Source organism: Sorex araneus, chromosome 1, assembly GCF_027595985.1.
Source record: "Sorex araneus isolate mSorAra2 chromosome 1, mSorAra2.pri, whole genome shotgun sequence".
Classification (NCBI taxonomy): Eukaryota; Metazoa; Chordata; class Mammalia; order Eulipotyphla; family Soricidae; genus Sorex; species Sorex araneus.
The window spans coordinates 165,973,070-165,991,095 of record NC_073302.1 but is presented as its reverse complement, the minus strand read 5'-3'; the positions used below and the strand labels follow the sequence as shown (position 1 = coordinate 165,991,095).

The 18,026-nt window shown below is 36.5% G+C and overlaps 1 protein-coding gene across 1 annotated transcript; it reads left to right on the top strand.

Annotated features, from left to right (window-relative positions):
* Positions 1–369: 369 nt before the first annotated feature.
* LOC129406808 (heterogeneous nuclear ribonucleoprotein A3-like) lies at positions 370–921 on the top strand. The gene has a single exon (XM_055145988.1). The coding sequence runs from the start codon at positions 399–401 to the stop codon at positions 891–893; it is 495 nt and encodes a 164-aa protein (XP_055001963.1). The 5' UTR covers positions 370–398; the 3' UTR covers positions 894–921.
* Positions 922–18,026: the final 17,105 nt, after the last annotated feature.

Here is an 18,026-nt window from a genome sequence, read left to right as displayed (position 1 = left end):
GTGTTGCTTTATCTTATAAATGACGCTGAAAAGAGAATTTTGTAATTAAATCATTTGCCCAGTTGCAAATTAGGGATGGGGGTATGGGTGCTGGGCCACACCCAGGAGCTGTGGGACCATATGCTGTACCAGAGGGTGCAAGGCTAGTGACTCACCTGCTGTACTTTCTTTCCAGCCATTAATTTCAGTTGTTTTACCTTTTGGCAGTGCTGTGGATTGAACCTTGCACTTTCCAAAATGTGAGGCCCGTATTTTACAGCAGAGCTATATCCCTGTACCTCTCAGATGTAATTTTAGGTTCTTAGCAATGAAATTATCAAGCCAAAGTAGTGAACAATTTTTGGTTAAAAAAATGTCAACCTGGAACTCGAGTTGGAAGAGGCGAGTCCGGTCTCAAAATGGAGGGCCATGATCCAAAGGAACCAGAGCAGTTGAGAAAACTGTTTATTGGAGGTTTGAGCTTTGAAACTACAGATGATAGTTTAAGAGAACATTTTGAGAAATGGGGCACACTTACAGATTGTGTGGTGATGAGAGACCCCCAAACAAAACGTTCCAGAGGCTTTGGTTTTGTGACTTACTCATGTGTTGAAGAGGTGGATGCAGCTATGTGTGCTCGACCACATAAGGTTGATGGGCGTGTAGTGGAACCAAAGAGAGCTGTTTCTAGAGAGGATTCTGTGAAGCCTGGTGCCCATCTAACAGTGAAGAAAATTTTTGTTGGTGGTATTAAAGAAGATACAGAGGAATATAATTTGAGAGACTACTTTGAAAAGTATGGCAAAATTGAAACCATTGAAGTTATGGAAGACAGGCAGAGTGGGAAAAAGAGAGGATTTGCTTTTGTAACTTTTGATGATCATGATACAGTTGATAAAATTGTTGGTGAGTAGCAGTTGGAATTTGAGAATACTAATGATTTTGCAAGGTTTTGCTAAATAGTTGTAGTTTTGTGTATCATTTTTGTATCATTTGTTTCACGAGAGCATATGAAATATATGCTTATTAATGTGACTACACCTGAGTAACCAGCATCTGGATCGAGATACAAATGTTACTAACATAGACCGTTCCTTCATCCCCAAAGTGACTGCCTACCTGAGGTTTTAATGAGTTGCTTAGTGATAAAGGATAACAGTTACATGTGCTTTTCCAAACATTAAATAACTTTTGTTTGTTTGTTTGATTAAAAAATATTTAGTTCAGAAAAAAAAAAAATGTCAACCTTTTTCCAATTTGAAATTTAAATTTTAAATTTTAAATCCAAAATCAAGGTTCCATAAGAATATCTGCTTACTGTGATTAAATAATGTATAAACAGATCAAATAATGTATAAACTTTTAAAATGAGAATTTAAAAATTATTACAAGGTTTTAGATGGTTTAAACTCTATTGCATGCAGGATCTTCAGTAAAATAAAAACAGAGATAAACTTTATATTTTTATGATGAATTAATGTACTTTTTTACATAAGGACTAACCCAAATATATATTTAGTCCACAAATGGTAGTTATTAGGTTTATATTATCTTTGTGTTACATAAGTAACATGATTCTACTTTTATTCATTGACTTTTGACTTCATTTTTTAGAAAACAAAGATTTCCTAAGTGGTTCCTCTAAATTAGTGCTTAAAATGTTCACAAATTGAACAGTTTTAAATATAGATGCCCCCCAAAGTAATACATATGCTCCTTCAAATTGTTATGTTTTAGTGACTAATTTGCAAACCTCTTTTTTCCTTCAAGGAAAAAAAGTGTGTGTGTGTGTGGGGGGCTGTGTAAAACTTTTCTTTTCCTTAAAAACTTTCCAAACCTGTAGTAGTACTGTCTCCCCCCCCCCCCCCGCCTTTCCCCACCCTGCATGGATCTCGTAACAGTTCTTCCTAGTAAAATGTCCAAGTTCTAAGTTGCAACGAATACTTTTTCCTGGGAGTCAAGATGGAGACATGAATACGTTTTGTGGTGCTAAAACTTACAGAGATTCAAAATCTTTTAAGGAAAAGAATAAAAATTATGAATCAAAGTGTGGTTAGTATCCATTCTAGGTTCTTGCAAGGGGATCATGGAAAGAAGGCGCCTCCAAGTTACAACCCCAGTTACTTAACCACTTTTACTTTGCTAGCTCTGTCAAACTTTGCCAAGTACCTTTCAAACAGTTAGGTGCTCAATTTACATTACAGTCCCAACTGTAATGTGCATATTGAGACTTGAATGGGAATTGGAAAATGATCACAGATGCTTCAAAGTTGTATACAGATAAAAGTGTTAGCTGCACTCACAGTGATCCCCACCTAGCAGCAAGGTAGAAATAAAAAAATCTGCTGACAGCATGTTAAATATAAAGAATAACCTCTACCCCTGCTTTTTCATTATATTCCCTTGATGTAGAGACTACAAAGAGGAAATATACCAGCTCAAACAAAGCATCCTTCATTCTAGTGAGGCTTCCAACTTGAGGTATTGTTCATTAGGTTCTTTTTCATTCTTCAAAAATGATTCTAGAGGAAATGGAGGAGTTGAATGTTAGCTGCATTTGTATAAATAAAACTGATCACAGATTTTTAATCAGGACTAACAATATTTTAAATTATTAAAAAATGGGCCCAAACACTTATGTCTGTAAAATTAATGAGGTTTGCATTCACAAGGCCCTCTGCAGTATAAAAAGTGAAGGAAACATTTTTAGTAGGTGTATAAGGACTGTAGCGATAGCACAGCGAGTAGAGTGTTTGCCTTGAACATGGCTGACCCGGGCTCGATTCTTCCATCCCTCTTGGAAAGACCTGGCAAGCTACTGAGAATATCCTGCCCACACGGCAGAGCCTGGCAAGCTACCCGTGGCATATTCAATATGCCAAAAACAGTAACAACAAGTCTCACAATGGAGATGTTACTGGTGCCGCTCGAGCAACGGACAACAGTGCGATGCTATTAAAGAGAAGACTAAGTATCTTCAGTAATGAATCATTTTTCAAGTGCTAACAATTTGGGGTAACTTCTCATTGAGACTATAAGATCATTCTATAATGGCTTAAACCCATTGCTAAAAATGAAAGAGAATGTTCCTGTACACTATGAAATGCAGAGTTTGATTGCAAAAGTCAAGCACACCAAAAAAGAGCGGTGAAGATTGCTTACTGTTCTATGCTTTGTATGATTATTGTAGGGATCAAACTGTTACAGATTGAGGTGGGTGTATTTCTGCATCAAGTTGCTACTGCTTTCTAACCGTAAAGTGTTCTTTGAAATTAAGGTTTCAATAAACTATCCTGCTATTGCTAGTCACCCTATCTCTAACAACTGCCGTTTCTTAAAGTCCGTATTTTGTTTATTCTTTAGCTAAAAGAACTTTAGATTACAGATCTGTATTTTCCACAAATCTCCTCTCTCTCCTCTCTCTCTTCCTCTCTCTCCCCTCCCTCTCTCTCTCCTTTCTCTCCCCCCTCTCTCTCTCCTTTCTCCTTTCTCTCCCCTCCCTCTCTCCTCTCTCTCCCCTCTCTCTCTCCTCTCCCTCCCCTCTCTCTCTTTCTCTCTCTCCTATCTTTCTCCTCTCTCTCCCTTCTCTCCTCTCTCTCTCTCTCTCCCCTCTCTGCCCCCCCCCCCCGCCTTTCTCCTGAACACCTTGTTGAGAACTGTTTAAGAGTCTGGCTTCATACTTCCTTTACAATAAAGAACAAAATGTTCCCTGCGCGATAATTCTACTTAGGAATGGATAGATTCTCACATACTTAAATTCTGAAAGGTACAGGAGATGGTCTGTTCTAAACGACAGGTTGCCATGGTTACAGTGCTCTGTGGCTCAGATGGGGATGGGGCCAATTATCAAGTTTTGTTTGGTTGATTTTAAGTAGTTTGTTACCTGGATACTCAACAAATAAGAAACTGGGGGGCGGGAGGGGGACAGGGCAGAGGGAGACTTGTTTTCTTCTTCTCTAGAAAGGAAACAGTCATAATGGGGGGAGGAGGAAGAAAAAAGAAACACTCAAATTCAAACAATGTGGTAAATTATTGGGTTTTCCAACAGTTGACTTTACTTAGAGACCAGCACGAGGCCCAGGAACAGAGTTTAAGGCTGAGAATTGGAATTTTGGTTAACTCTGTTAAGCCTGCAATACCAGCTCTGAACAATTCTCCTTTCCAAATGTGTCTGGTGCTCTTCAAACTTGTATATATGTGTATTTTAGCAGTTCCTCCTTTTTCCAGTTTAACTGCTTGTTCTTTTTTTTCTCCCTCCCTTGGTGGAAGTGGGATTGTTAATTAATGATATTCCAGAGGCAATTTCTGGAGTGACTCTTGGAAAACCCTTCTTAATTAACAAAATGATAAATTCCCCACTGCAGCTGTGGTGCAGTGAAGTTCATCTCTGTCATTCAAAACCCACGATTCTAAAACATCCTCCAATAGTTTTGTGATGATTTTGGGCACTGGAAATCGAATTCTTTTATCAAAGCTTCCACCGTCAGACCAAGGAGAAAGAAGAAAGAATGAAAAAAGAGAAAGGAGGACTGGACAGAATTAAAATGCTCTTCTTTTATGGTCATAGTTCATCTAGGCACTGACAGGAGAGCATTTTAATTTTGTCAAGTGTGTCTGCTACTCATTTATTCCATCTCCTGCTTGTTATCGAAGGTTCAGATTAAATGTAAAGCTGGGAATGTATTGTCATAATAAATTTATAAGTGGATATTTAAAGAGCAAAGATTTGAATGACACAAATGAACCTCAGTGTAGCAGGAAAGTGGAGAGGATTTGCAGAAAGATGCCACAGAAGTCAGAAATGACTGCTAGAATATCCTTAATTAAAAAAAAAAAAAAGGAAGAGAGAAAAAACTTGAGCTGTGTGAGCCTCCACTGAAGGTATCTAATATGAAATTAGGCTAACTTTACATTATTTATGCCAGTTTAAAATAATCTAATAAAAGCTTGAGAAAATCTGATTAAACTGTATTATTCAAATGCAAGGCAAATACTTAGACAATGAAAAGCTATTAAGCTGTTAAATTTGGGGGGCAGAAGGTAAGAATCCAGACAAAGTTTAACAGCATGTTATTTAAAAAGCTGGGTTTATTTCTAAAATAGCTATAAAACACAACTCATTCTTTGAAATTTTATTTGAGGAAGTGACTAGTAATCCCTATGTACTAAACTGTAGAAATAACATTTTCCAAGGATGCTTTATTTTACTTCCCATGAGGGGCTCAGGATTTGTTTACATGTCACAGCATAATCACATAAGACACTCACTCTTAAGGGTTTGTGGAACACTTGGTATTCATGAGAAGAGAGAAGGTGATGCAAAAAGGCACCCGGACTCTACACATTACTATTACATGAAGTAGAGTGAGGACCGTGAGTGCAGGGCTGAGAAGCAGAGGGAAGTTAAAATGAGGACACAGGGATAAATTATTTGACATGATTCTGAGCACACCTGACTTTTGTAGTGACACTCAAACAGCAGATATCGCTGGAGGCATTCTGTAAAAGAAGAATAAGGTGGCCACAGGAGAAGATATGAAAGGTGAGTAAGCTTTTCTGACCCTCCATTGAAAAGCATGTCCTTTGGTTGTGACCACCACTCCTTTGTTCTTCTTATGCCTGCTGCCTTCCGGCGAGTATAAGGATTCACTTTTGCTTATCTGCTTTAACACAGAAGAACCCCAGTGAGGATAAAATGACAAGGATTGGGAGGAACAGGGAAGGGAAACAGACACAAAAATAGCAATGCAAGTTTCAGAATAAAAACATGAGAGGGATCTTGTTTAGGCAGGTTTTCTGATTTTATCCGAATAAATAACTGCTTTCAAAATAATATCTGATGTGAGCTTAAATGGAGCTAGAGGAAATGCAAAATTTCCTCACTTAGCCTTATATGCAGTGCTCTGTTTTTTAGTTGAATATGGCTGGTTAAATCATTCAGTTTTTTTACTATCTAAAAAAAATACTAAGAGGACTGAAACTCTTGGGGAAAGTTGAGCATTTTGGTAATTTATCAGGGGCAACAAATTTTGATTAGTAAGTAGCAAGAATGTGTTAGATACCTTATGAAACTTTTGAAATATTGTTTCCTGTTTTGGGGTATTTTTTGTTTTTTGGGGGGGCATTGGGGCCATAGTTGGTGGTTCTCAGGGTTTACTTCTGGCTCTGTGCTCAGTAATGACTCCTAGGACCATACATATGCAGTGCTAGGGATCAAACCACGGTTGAGTGTGTGCAAGGCTATCACTGTAACCCCTGTACTATCTCTCTGGTCTCTAAACTAATTTTTTATATTATTTTAAGGTCAAGTTAGTAGTAAGCATCTAAGTTTTATGAACTAGATTATGTATTGGTTGCCTAACTGCCCACGTAAAGTGAAAAACACATTCTAATGAATATCATGGATCTTAGATAGCAACACAATAGTTATAGATACTTAAATTGAGTTTCCATAATGTGGGTATAATGTCATAATTTATAAATTTCATCTGAAGTAGTCCATAATTAGCCTCTTTATCTCATCATCTCTATCAGTGTGTTTAAGAATGACCGATGGGAAGAAATTTTGCTGATCATTGGTCCTATTTAAGACAGTCTGCTTTAAAAAGTGCTTGTCCAGTGCCATAGTCCTGTAACAGCAGGTAGGGCATTTGCCTTGCACACAGCAACCTGGACTTGATATCCATGACCAATATAGTCAATACTCAAACTTGTCGGCAGGGCAGTGACTCCTGAACATCTCTGGATGTGACCCCAAACAAACAAAAACAAAGTGCTAATCCTTAATAACTCGCTCTCTATTACTAGATAACAAACATCTGAGTAGATCCCTTGAAAAAACGTTAGTGAGGCAGTCCCGGGTGGCCTCTACTGCTTTCATGAAGGCAAATACCAATGAAGTCCATGATACCAGCCAATTTGCACGTAAGCCCCTAAATGAACACTAGCAATTCTTGATCTCTGTCTCAGGCATTGATACTTCACAAGTTCCCTTAGTACCAAAAACACATTACTGCAGCATGCAGACATATTGAAGCCCCTTTCATTAGGCCATGAATATCTGTGTGTGTGTGTGTGTGTTTGTGTGTGTGTGTGTAGGAATATTTTAGGTTCATTTCTTCAGTCACCTTCCTGTACTAGCTCTGCACTGTGCTTGCTTCTCCCCTCCCCCAAGAATTTTCCTAGATATTTGATATTAGAACGTATAAGGCCCCTCCTGAAGATTGGCTCTGATTTGTTCTACATTTCATTGGGGACAATAAGGTTCTAAAGAGGATCAAAAACAGCTCTATGTGTCTCTGTCTCTCTGTTTCTGTCTCTCTGTTTCTCTGTCTTTGTTTCTCTGTCTCTCTGTTACTATATCTGTTTCTCTGTCTCTGTCTCATCTCTGTTTGTCTGTCTATCTGACTCTCTCTCTCTCTGTCTCTCTCCTTCCTCATGCATCCATGCAACCATTGAGCCACGCAGCCATTTCTTTGTGTAGAAAGAGATTTACCAGAAAGACAGTTCTTGTGACTTTGGAGATACAGCTGTTTCACAATCTTCTTGCTGAAAACTAGATACATATGTTTTGGTGCTAAAATCTCAATCCTTGTCTAAAGGCTTAGAAACAAGGAAAACTGATGCTGTAAATCCTACTTTAAGTTTGAAGACCTGAGAATGGGAGAGTTTATGTTAGATAAGTTCTGGTTTGAGGGCAGAAGACTGATAATCCAGTTTGGCAGGCAGACAGAGAGACTGAATTGCTGTGCATTTTTGGTTCTATTCAGGAGCTCAATGAATTGGATGAGGCCCACCCACACTGGAAAGTACAATCTGCTTGACTAAATCTACCATCTTCAAGTGTTAATCTCACCCAGAAATACCTTCCCAGATATATACCAAAATAAGTTTAGCCAATGATCCAGGCACTCCATGATTGAGTCATGTTGACACATAAAACTATCACAGTCATAAATTCTTTTTTTTGTTTCACCCCACTCTTCTGTAGAACTCAAAACGCAACCCATCAGTTATCATAATTTTGCCCAGCTCCTTGTAAATCCTCTGCTCAGTACTTATAACTAAATTCCTTCTAATTATTTTCTTGCTTATTTTATTTCAGATACTTGAACTTCATTTTTTTTGAAAATATGAAGGAACTTCAATCTCAGGGTCTTCTACTTACTTATTTGTATAGTGCAGAGGGTAGGGCATTCGCCTCGCACGTGGCGGCCAACCTGGGTTCAATTCCTCCGCCTCTCTAAGAGAACCCGGCAAGCTACCGAGAGTATCTCGCCTGCGCAGAAGAGCCTGGCAAGCTACCTGTGGTGTATTTGATATGCCAAAAATAGTAACAAGTCTCACCATGGAGGTGGTGTTACTGGTGCCCACTCGAGCAAATCGATGAACAACGGGATAACAGTGACAGTGACAGTGTTTTCAAATTCACATTCAACAAATTCAACATTGTTCATCAACTCGTTTATATTTAGGTCTTTGTTAGGCTAAGATCTTGTCATGAATTCCTTTTCTTCACAACTAGGTAAAAATGAGAATTCCTCAAAAGTTCAGTTCTCTGTTTGCTTGTCATTGTTACTTGTTCATAGTATCACCCATGTGAATATTGTTTTACTTGTACACATATTCTTCTATTGGTCTATCTCTACTAAGATAGAAATTTTATTTTGGCCACGTCTGGTGATACTCAGGCCATACACCTCTCTCTGCATTCAAGGATTATGACTCCTGACTGGGCTTTGAGTACCATATGGGGTGAAAAGGATTTAACCCTGGTCAGTCACATACCTGGCAAGTTAACGAGAGTGCTCTGCCTGTACGGCAGAGCCTGGCAAGCTCCCCGTGGCATATTAGATATGCCAAAAGCAGTAACAATGATGGTCTCATTCCCCTGACCCTGAAAGAGCCTCCAATGTGGCACCTTTGGGAGGACGAGTAAAGAGAGGCTGCTAAAATCTCAGGACTAGGATGAATGGAGATGCTACTGGTGCCCGCTCTAGCAAATCAATGAACAATGGGATGACAGTGATACAGTGATAGTCACATACAAAGTCAAATGCCATCACCAGTGTACTACTGCTCCAACCCCAAAGAGAAATTTTATAAAAGCAAAATATTTTGTCTTGTTGAATAATTATAATCATTTCTTATACTAGTAAGAAATAATATCCCAGTAGTTGAATAGTAACTGGCAGGTAAAAATAATGAGCTCACTCATACGCACATAAATATCTACTCAGAAATAAATTGAACATAACATATATTTGTCAGATGAGTTGCTGAGAATGTTAGATGATATTGTGGAAGACAAACTGCTTTACTGAAATGAAATATTTCTAAACAATACCATTTAAAATCAGAGGTCACCTCTATTTCCTATCTATCTAGCTCTGTTCTTCTCATGAAATTTTTATTCTAAAATTACTTAAAAATAATTTTATTATTATTTGGAAATTTAACTCATCAATCAACATAGTAGAAAATGACTCAGTCATTGCACACATACACAAACTCCTATATTATTAATATTTTAAAGACTGCTTTTACTTCATCATGGAAAAAAAGTTGTTTTTTTTTGTTTATTTGTTTGTTTTTGCATTTTGGGTCACACCCAGCGATGGTCAGGGGTTACTCCTGGCTTTGTACTTAGGAATTAGCTACTGGCAGTGCTCAGGGGACTATATTGGATGCTGGGAATCAAACCCCAGTTGGCAGCGTGCAAATGCCCTGCCCTATCGCTCCAGCTCCTGGAAAAAAATGTTTTGAGATAAAATGCATATAAGAAAGCTAGCCGGTCCAGCCATTTTGGAAAACAATATGGACAGTCCTTCAAAAACTAGAAAGTGGTCTTCCATATGACCCTGCAATAGCACTTCTGGGAATATGTCCCGAGGGTGCAACAAAGCACAGTAGAAATGACATCTGTACCTATATGTTCATTGCAACACTGTTCACAATAGCCAAAACCTGGAAATAACCTAACTGCCCAAGAACAGATGACTGGTTAAAGAAACTTTGATACATCTACACAATGGAATACTATGCAACTGTTAGGAGAGATGAAGTCATGAAATTTGCTTATAAGTGGAGAGACATGGAGTGTATCATGCTAAATGAAATGAGTCAGAAAGAGGGGGGCAGATATAGAAGTACTGCACTCATTTGTGGGGTATACAATAACATAACATGAGACTAACACCCAAGGACAGTAGAAACAAAGACCAGGAACATTGCTCCATAGTTGGAAGCCTGCCTCATGAGCAGGGGGAAGAGGGGGCTGGGGAGGCAGCTGGAATAGAGAAGGGATTACTAAGAAAATGATAGTTGGAGGAATTGGTCGGGATGGGAGATGTGTGCTGAAAGAAGTTAAAGGAGCAAGCATGATAACCTCTCAGTATCTGCACTGCAAACCATAATGCCCAAAAGTAGAGGGAGAGTATGGGGAATATTGTCTGCCATGGAGGCAGTGGGAGGGTGGGAAAGTGGGGGTATACTGGGGATATTGGTGGGGGGGAATGTGCACTGGTGGAGGGATGGGTGTTTGATCATTGTGTGATTGTAACAAACATGAAAGCTTGTAACTATATCTCACGGTGATTCAATAAAATCAAAAATTTTTTAATATTCTAAAAATAATGTAATTTAAATTTACCTTAATTATTGGATAGTTGTTATATTTTAGGCAATGTTTTGGGCTCTGACAATAGAAAATTCATTTTTATGAATATTGATTTATATATTGCTGATTTTGTTTGCATAACGAAAACTCTATGAGAGCAGAGACTGGGTTTTATGAATGCAATGGCTTCACAAAATTTTCAGACAAGTAATGCGTGTTACCTAAATTCCCACTGCCCCAAAGTTATATTAATTACTGATGACAGAGTTTCTTTGCATATATGTTTGTTTTTTTTTTTTTGACAAGACGCAATGACTTTAGGGGTTAGAGAGTTAGCACAAAGGAGTGTACTCAGATTTGTTTTTCATATCCCATATGGTCCCTGAGCACCACCAGGACTAATAACTGACTGCAGAGCCCTCAACACCACTAGGTGTGGCCTCAAAAAAAAAAAAAGGAACAAGAAAAGAAGAAAAAATCAATGACTTTTACATTGCCAGTGTGACCAACGTTTAGAAATATAGTTACTGTAAGATTAAGAACAAATCAAGACTGAGAAAGAATGTTGAATTTTAGAAGAAAAAATTGAGAATATTCTTGATGAAAAATAAAAACTCGAATTTAATTAAGCAGTGCAAAATACACCTACTGTTGGTAAGCTTCCAAGTGTATATTTATATCCTATGGGCTTTTAAAAAATCTATTTTATTTAAGATTGAAGGCAGTTGATAGAGCTTCAGAAAACTGAACCAAATGGCAAAATTTAAAAATGACACAAAAGAAAAAAGAAAAATGAGGGCATATAACAAAACCATAAGGAAAAAGGCACCACATGGTGTTATCTGCACTGGGTAAGTAACATTTCTCTTTAACTCATGATTGTTTCACAATTCACTGTATTTATATATAATGACAAGAATTTCTTTGAAATAAATCAGACATTTGAAATAAATGTCTTCTATCCACATAAATGGTGTTTTTATTAATTTCAGCTTTGTTCTTAGAATTTTGTAGGTTGGTTCATATAGTGGTTCATATAGTGTCCCTCAGTGTTGGATGGATGCATCACACCAAAATACAATTCATAAAAGAAATTCATTGATGTTTGTGAGGCTATTGTATCTCCAACAAATAAAAAATTATGAGGCTTAAAAAAGACCCTGTCAATATAAGAGTTTTACGGCTCCATGAATCCGTATAAGCCAATTTCCTCCCTTTGGGCTTGACATGTTGGAACAGGTTCTTCTTATTTTGAAGGGGATTTGATGGAATAATAGGATTTCTCTAAGGCAATGGTTTTCAAATATTTTTATGGAACTCTTTCCTCTGGTAGATGATAATGATGAAATCTGTGGAGCAGGATGAAGGAGTAAAGCTAACTGAGGGTTCACAAGCAGATAACATGCTAATGCATAGAAACGTATATTTTTTGTTATTGTATTTACTTATTTTTTCCCCATCCCTGAACAAACTTGATCTCTTGAAAGTTATGGCTTACTTTTATAATTTTGATTACCCTCTAGTATTGTGTTATGTGTTTTTTTATGGTTATGAATCCATTTTGATAAGCTTATACTTTAGAGGTATACTGCTAGGAAGAACGAGTAAGTAGAGTCTGCTAAAATCTCAGGGCTATAACAAATGGAGATGTTACTGGCACCCGCTTGAGTATATCGATGATCAACAAGATGACAGTGATACAGTGATACCTTAGGGGTATGTGAAGATAGAGGACAATAAGTATCTCTTTAATCTTTGTGCGTGTTGTGGGAGAAGGCCTCCTAAGCAGTATTTCAGAGCCCAGAGACTACTAGGGATAATTGACCTGGATGCATTACCTGAAGGATTAGCTCAGAGCAATCAGGTCCAGGGGGCCACCATGGCCACACCCAGTTGTATTCAGGGGTTACATGGTGCTAAAGATGGGACTTGGAGCCTCACCCATGTAAGGTATATGCTCCAAATTTTGATCTGTATCCCTGGTTCTGCTGGAGCGATAGCACAGCAGGTAGGGCGTTCGCCTTTCACGAGGCCGACCTGTGTTCGATTCCTCCGCCTCTCTCGGAGAGCCCAGCAAGCTACCGAGAGGATCTTGACCGCAGGGCAGAGCTTGGCAAACTACCCGTGGCATATTGGATATGCCAAAAACAGTAATAATAAGTCTCACAATGAGAGACGTTACTGGTGCCGCTCGAACAAATCGATGAGCAACGGGATGGCAGTAACATATCCCTGGTTCCATCGTGTTCTCTTTTAAATGTTGAAGATTTAAATTGAAGCATTATGACCATAAAAATATTCTTAAGACAAATGTGATTAATGCCCATTTTGATTACTAACCAAACATAAAGTATGAGGCTATTTTTCATTTTGTCTTCAGACCCTTAATAAAAACAAAGAGCTAAAAACTATTGTCCTTGCAGATGGTTCTTCTTGTCACAGCTCTCCTAAGGTTGTTAGATCTTTCCAAAATACTCTCGTTTTCCTTTTACCACCTTTCCTATACAACTCTGAAAATACAGCCTATTGTGTGTAAAATAGTTATAGATGAAATGAAGCAATATGCACACCTTCATAAATTCCTTAATTCAATACGTAAAAGTCAAGCCATTTTAGTACTTAGGGTGTATTTTATTAATTTTAACACCTTAGAGTATCCCATTTCAGAAATGTACTACATTTATGTAGGTCATTATCCTACTTACTTTCAGTTTTTATCTATTACCAAAAATGTTGAATTGAACATGTTTAGCTCAGTTTTTATGTACATATTATGTTTACAAGGGTATAGACCTACTAGTAAAATGATCAGACTTGAATTATACCCTTATTTGGCTTAGTGAGATATTGCTAAATTGTTTTATCAAACATATAATGATTCTTACATTTTATGCTAACTACTCTTTACAGTATTCTCATCAACTTTAAGTACTGATTTTTTGTTACTACTCTAGGGGTAAAATGTTATTTTTAATTTGAATGTCCCTGATCCAAGTGGAGGAAGTTGAACATATTGTTCATATATTTATTAGCCATTGCACTTTCCCCATCTGTGAATGTTTATAATGTTTACCTACTTTTCAGTTGGACTTTGGTAACTGCAATTTTCTTCCTTGTAGTTTTTATATTCCAGATACTTTCTCTTATTGATTATAATACAAGAGAAAATTATATTTTCTAAAGATTCACCTTAGTTAAGTTTATAGAATTTGTTTAATGACATAGTTTTAAATTCTAATGTAGTCAAGACATTACATCACCCCCTTTCATGTTTGCTATTTAAAACACATTGTTCTTTACCGTGACCATAGAATACACTCTAAAATTATCTCCTAAAGGTCATAAAGTTTTAGTTTCTTAAGCTGTCTGAAATTGATTTTTGCATATGGTGGATCATGGAATTTAGTTTTCTTCTACTTAATGAATTTTATTTCTAAAGAAGCCAGAAATTGTTTCCTATAAAGATAGTAAATTGAACTGCAACTTTGTATTAAGTTATATGCTTTTCTTCTTATCACAGTGCAAATGTTTATTTGCATATGAAACTGTCATTTATGAATAGGTACGTGGCTTAGATATTCATTATGCTTAAATGTCCTGAATATTTTCACTCCACTCCTTTCTTCTTCCAAATTGTCATAGCTATTTTGGCTCTTTAATCTTAAAAAAAAACAAATGTTATTATCTATTTTTTAGATTTTGTGGATAGTCTACTCTGATTTAGGAATCATGTTTTATACAAATGTCAAGAAAAGAGTTGGCTAGTTTTCCTCTTTCAAATCCAATGAACAAATTTTATTCTAATCATCTGCTTATTGAAGGTGCTGTTGACTCAGTTTTGGATTTGTTTCAAGTTTATATGTTGTGTAAACTGCTTGTGTTTTAGTGATTTATGGTTTTTATTTATGAGTGTTCATAGAAGTGAAACTAAATTTTCCACTTTTTTATTTTGCTTTTTGTGTATGTGGGGGGCGGGGCGTCACACCCTGCTATGCACAGGGGTTACTCCTGGCTCTGCACTCAGGAATTACTTTTGGCGGTGCTTAGAGGACCATGTGGGATGATGGGAATCCAACACGGATTGGCCGTCAGCAAGGCAAACGCCCTACACGATGTGCTATTCTCCAGCCCCGTTTTTCCACTTTATTGTAATGCTGTGTGTGGGCGAAAGGGGACTTCCAAGTTGTGATCTGGAATCACTCTCAGCAGCAGTTGCCTGCTGGTAGTGGGCCACATAGTTTTGTGGACATCTTCAGCAGTTGGTGACCACAGGCCTCCACACTGGGGGTAGAGATCAAACTTGAGGCCTCAATATGCAAATCATGAGCTCTCCCCTTTGAGCATGTCTCCGGCCCTCTTTCTGCTTATTTTTCAGTCAATTTTCATCATGTGTATATTTAGAAAATGAAATACTTACTCAAAGACTTAAAAATATTATCACTGACTGATTTATATACAATGATGTTCAACATTTCTAGTCTTGGAATAATTACATCTATTTTACCTTTGAATACTGAACCAGAATTTCTCAGTCATTTGCCCTAGTGGTTCCTACTGGGGCCCAAGGATGTGATGCTGCTTAAACCCTGCGCTGTCATGGATTATTTGAGCTATCTCAGTGGGAGCTTTTCCAGGGGCAACCCAGCTATGGAACTTCTAGGATTATACATGGGGAGGCCCAGGAAGCCAAGTGGTGCAAAAATCAAGCTGGTGTCTACCAACATGACCCTTAACATTTTTATAGTTTTAATTTGTTTTCTCTCTCATTTACTTTAGACCCAAGAGGCCATATGACATAAAGAATTAACAGGTACCTATCTATATAGCCCTTAACCTTTTTAGACCTTTAATCTGCTTTATCTCTCTTACTTGATCTGTTCTCTTTCTGAGTTTAAATTTACCACCTGGCATTTATAATTTCTATATAAATATAGTTTGTGTTTTATTGAACTTTACTACTTGATTATATTTGTCTACTTCTTAAAAAAAGTCTTTTGATCTTTTCACTGGCTTTCTAAGCTCTTTGCTAATTATTTTGAATATTTATTTTAATAAATATATTAACATTATAATATTATCCTTAATTTTCTACTAAATGTATTTCATGAGTCTTTTTAAATGCAATTCTTTTATTGCCATACTATTTGAAATATTTTATAATTTTCTGTTGATTCTTTAATGCATTCTTTAATGAATTACTCTTTGCTTAAGCTTTATTCAGGCATTAATTTTTAACCTTTCAAAAAGATATTTATTTTTAAGAGTTATTTAAAAGTGTATTTTCTGTTTCCAACCATATACTACATAGTATTGATTTAATTTATTTTTTAACTATTTTTATTTTAGCAGATGGACTCTGTACTTGTTTTTTTATATGTAATGGAGGTTACTAACTGACTTGAAACTAGATCAATATGTATAAAATGACTTATGTTTAATACTTGAAGGCATGCATACCCAAAATATATATTAAAATGAGAGTAGTTTAAATGTGTTGTTTAGATTTGTTATCTTTTACTTATTTTTACCCTTTCTTGTATGTTTTGTCAGTTTTAGAAGGAGAATGCTAAAATACCCCTGAAAATCTTGTTTGGGAAGGTTTGTCAATATTTTCCTGTAACTTTATAATTTTTATCTTTTATTAATTCAACGTGATCTTTTCAGTTATATTTGAAGTCTATTACAATATCCTATTGGTTGATTGTTTTATTATTTTTGCATAGGTTCCTTTTTGTTTTTCTACTTAGATTATCTGGCTTAAATTTAATCCTATGTTATTAATCTTACAGGTTTGTTTTGTTAAATATTTACTGTGGATTAACAGTATGCCTATTTCTGAGAAATTGGCACCTTCTCACATTTATCTGGTCACTGAACTGGCTGGGGTCCTAATACAACATAGGCAAGCTGTTCAATATCGTAACATTGCCAACTGCAAGATTCCAAATATTACCTTTTCCTAATGTCATGACACTACTTTAGATGTGAATTGTGTATCAACTTATTCAGAGTCAAGTTCTATATTTGGGTGTGTGTGGTCTTACATTCTTATGATTCATTTTGGTGCTTCCTGAACGACTTGAAACTGAGTCCGCTAGACAAAGCCATAAAATCACACATATAGCTAGTATCTCCTTTGTTTCATTTGGAATATAGTCCTAAGAAACAGAAGAAAAAATAATATTATCTGAATACCTTTGAAATGAAGAAAATAAGACTGACCTTAGAGTATCAAACTGCTTAAATATTTTTAAACACAACTGTATCAAAGCTCGGGGAAGTTATGTTGCTTCAAAGATAGAACAGAGCAAATTTTATTGTGAATGAAGTTATAAAATAAAGAATTTATTAAATAATATATGTAAATATACATCCTGGAATCTAGGAAAAGATAAGTCACAGAGGTAATCTGAGTGTTTATAAGCAGCCTTCTAAAGACTTTGAACTGTGTGGTTCCTTTTGCTGACCCATGATTTCTGATCCAGTGGGTTGTAACTTTTGATTTGGAACATACTGAGTTATTTCTTAATGTTTACAACTTTGTTTGCTATTTTTTCCTGTACAAACATGATATAAACACCTGTATTACAAGTTTCTTATCACATGCAATGATATCAGTAAGATATATTTTTAAAGTTGTTTCTTATGTTTTAAATTTCAGCAAACAAGTTTCAATGAAGTTTCAATAAACATTCTGGTGCAAGTGAAGATGCCATGTACTGGGTTTTATATCATAACACACACACACACACACACACATATATAGTATGTATCTGTACAGATGCCTGTGCATGTGTATCCATATCATGTACTTTCTACTAAATCATCCACTATCTACTAAATATGCATCTATATATCTTTATCTATGACAGAAAAATTTGTAAAATTGCCTCATTTTCTCCACTATGATTTAACCCAATACTATGATTTCAGTATTGCTTTCTGCCTTTCTGCTTAATTCAGAGCTTGATTGGTCATGGGGAGCCACAGCAGTACCGCCAATGAACTGGAGTGTAGATATAGGATTGCAGGATTCCAGTGCCTATACTTAGACCCAAGTCACTGGCAGAAAATCAGAATATTGAGCATGGCTTCCAGCTCCCATGTACTACCAAGGAGCCTGCTCCACCAAATTGCTCACATATTATGTCTCATGACATTCTGGTAGTCTTCTGGCTCCATCTCTCATTCACATAGCCTTTAAATCTGCCTGAAATATGAAAATTGTGTTTAAATTTATTTCCCTTTACTTTCTCATTTATTTTCAACTAATGTCTTTTATTTTAGCTTCTATTTTTTATTTGGGGGGCCACACCCATCAGTACTTATTCCTTATTATTTTTATTATATTATTACTTATTACTATTCCTTATTACTTATTATTTCTTAGTACTTATTCAGGGCTTATTCCTGGCTCTGTGCCTATGCA

Coding starts and splice junctions, on each gene's coding strand:
- LOC129406808 (XM_055145988.1), top strand. CDS start 399: ATGGAGGGCCATGATCCAAAGGAACCAGAGCAGTTGAGAAAACTGTTT.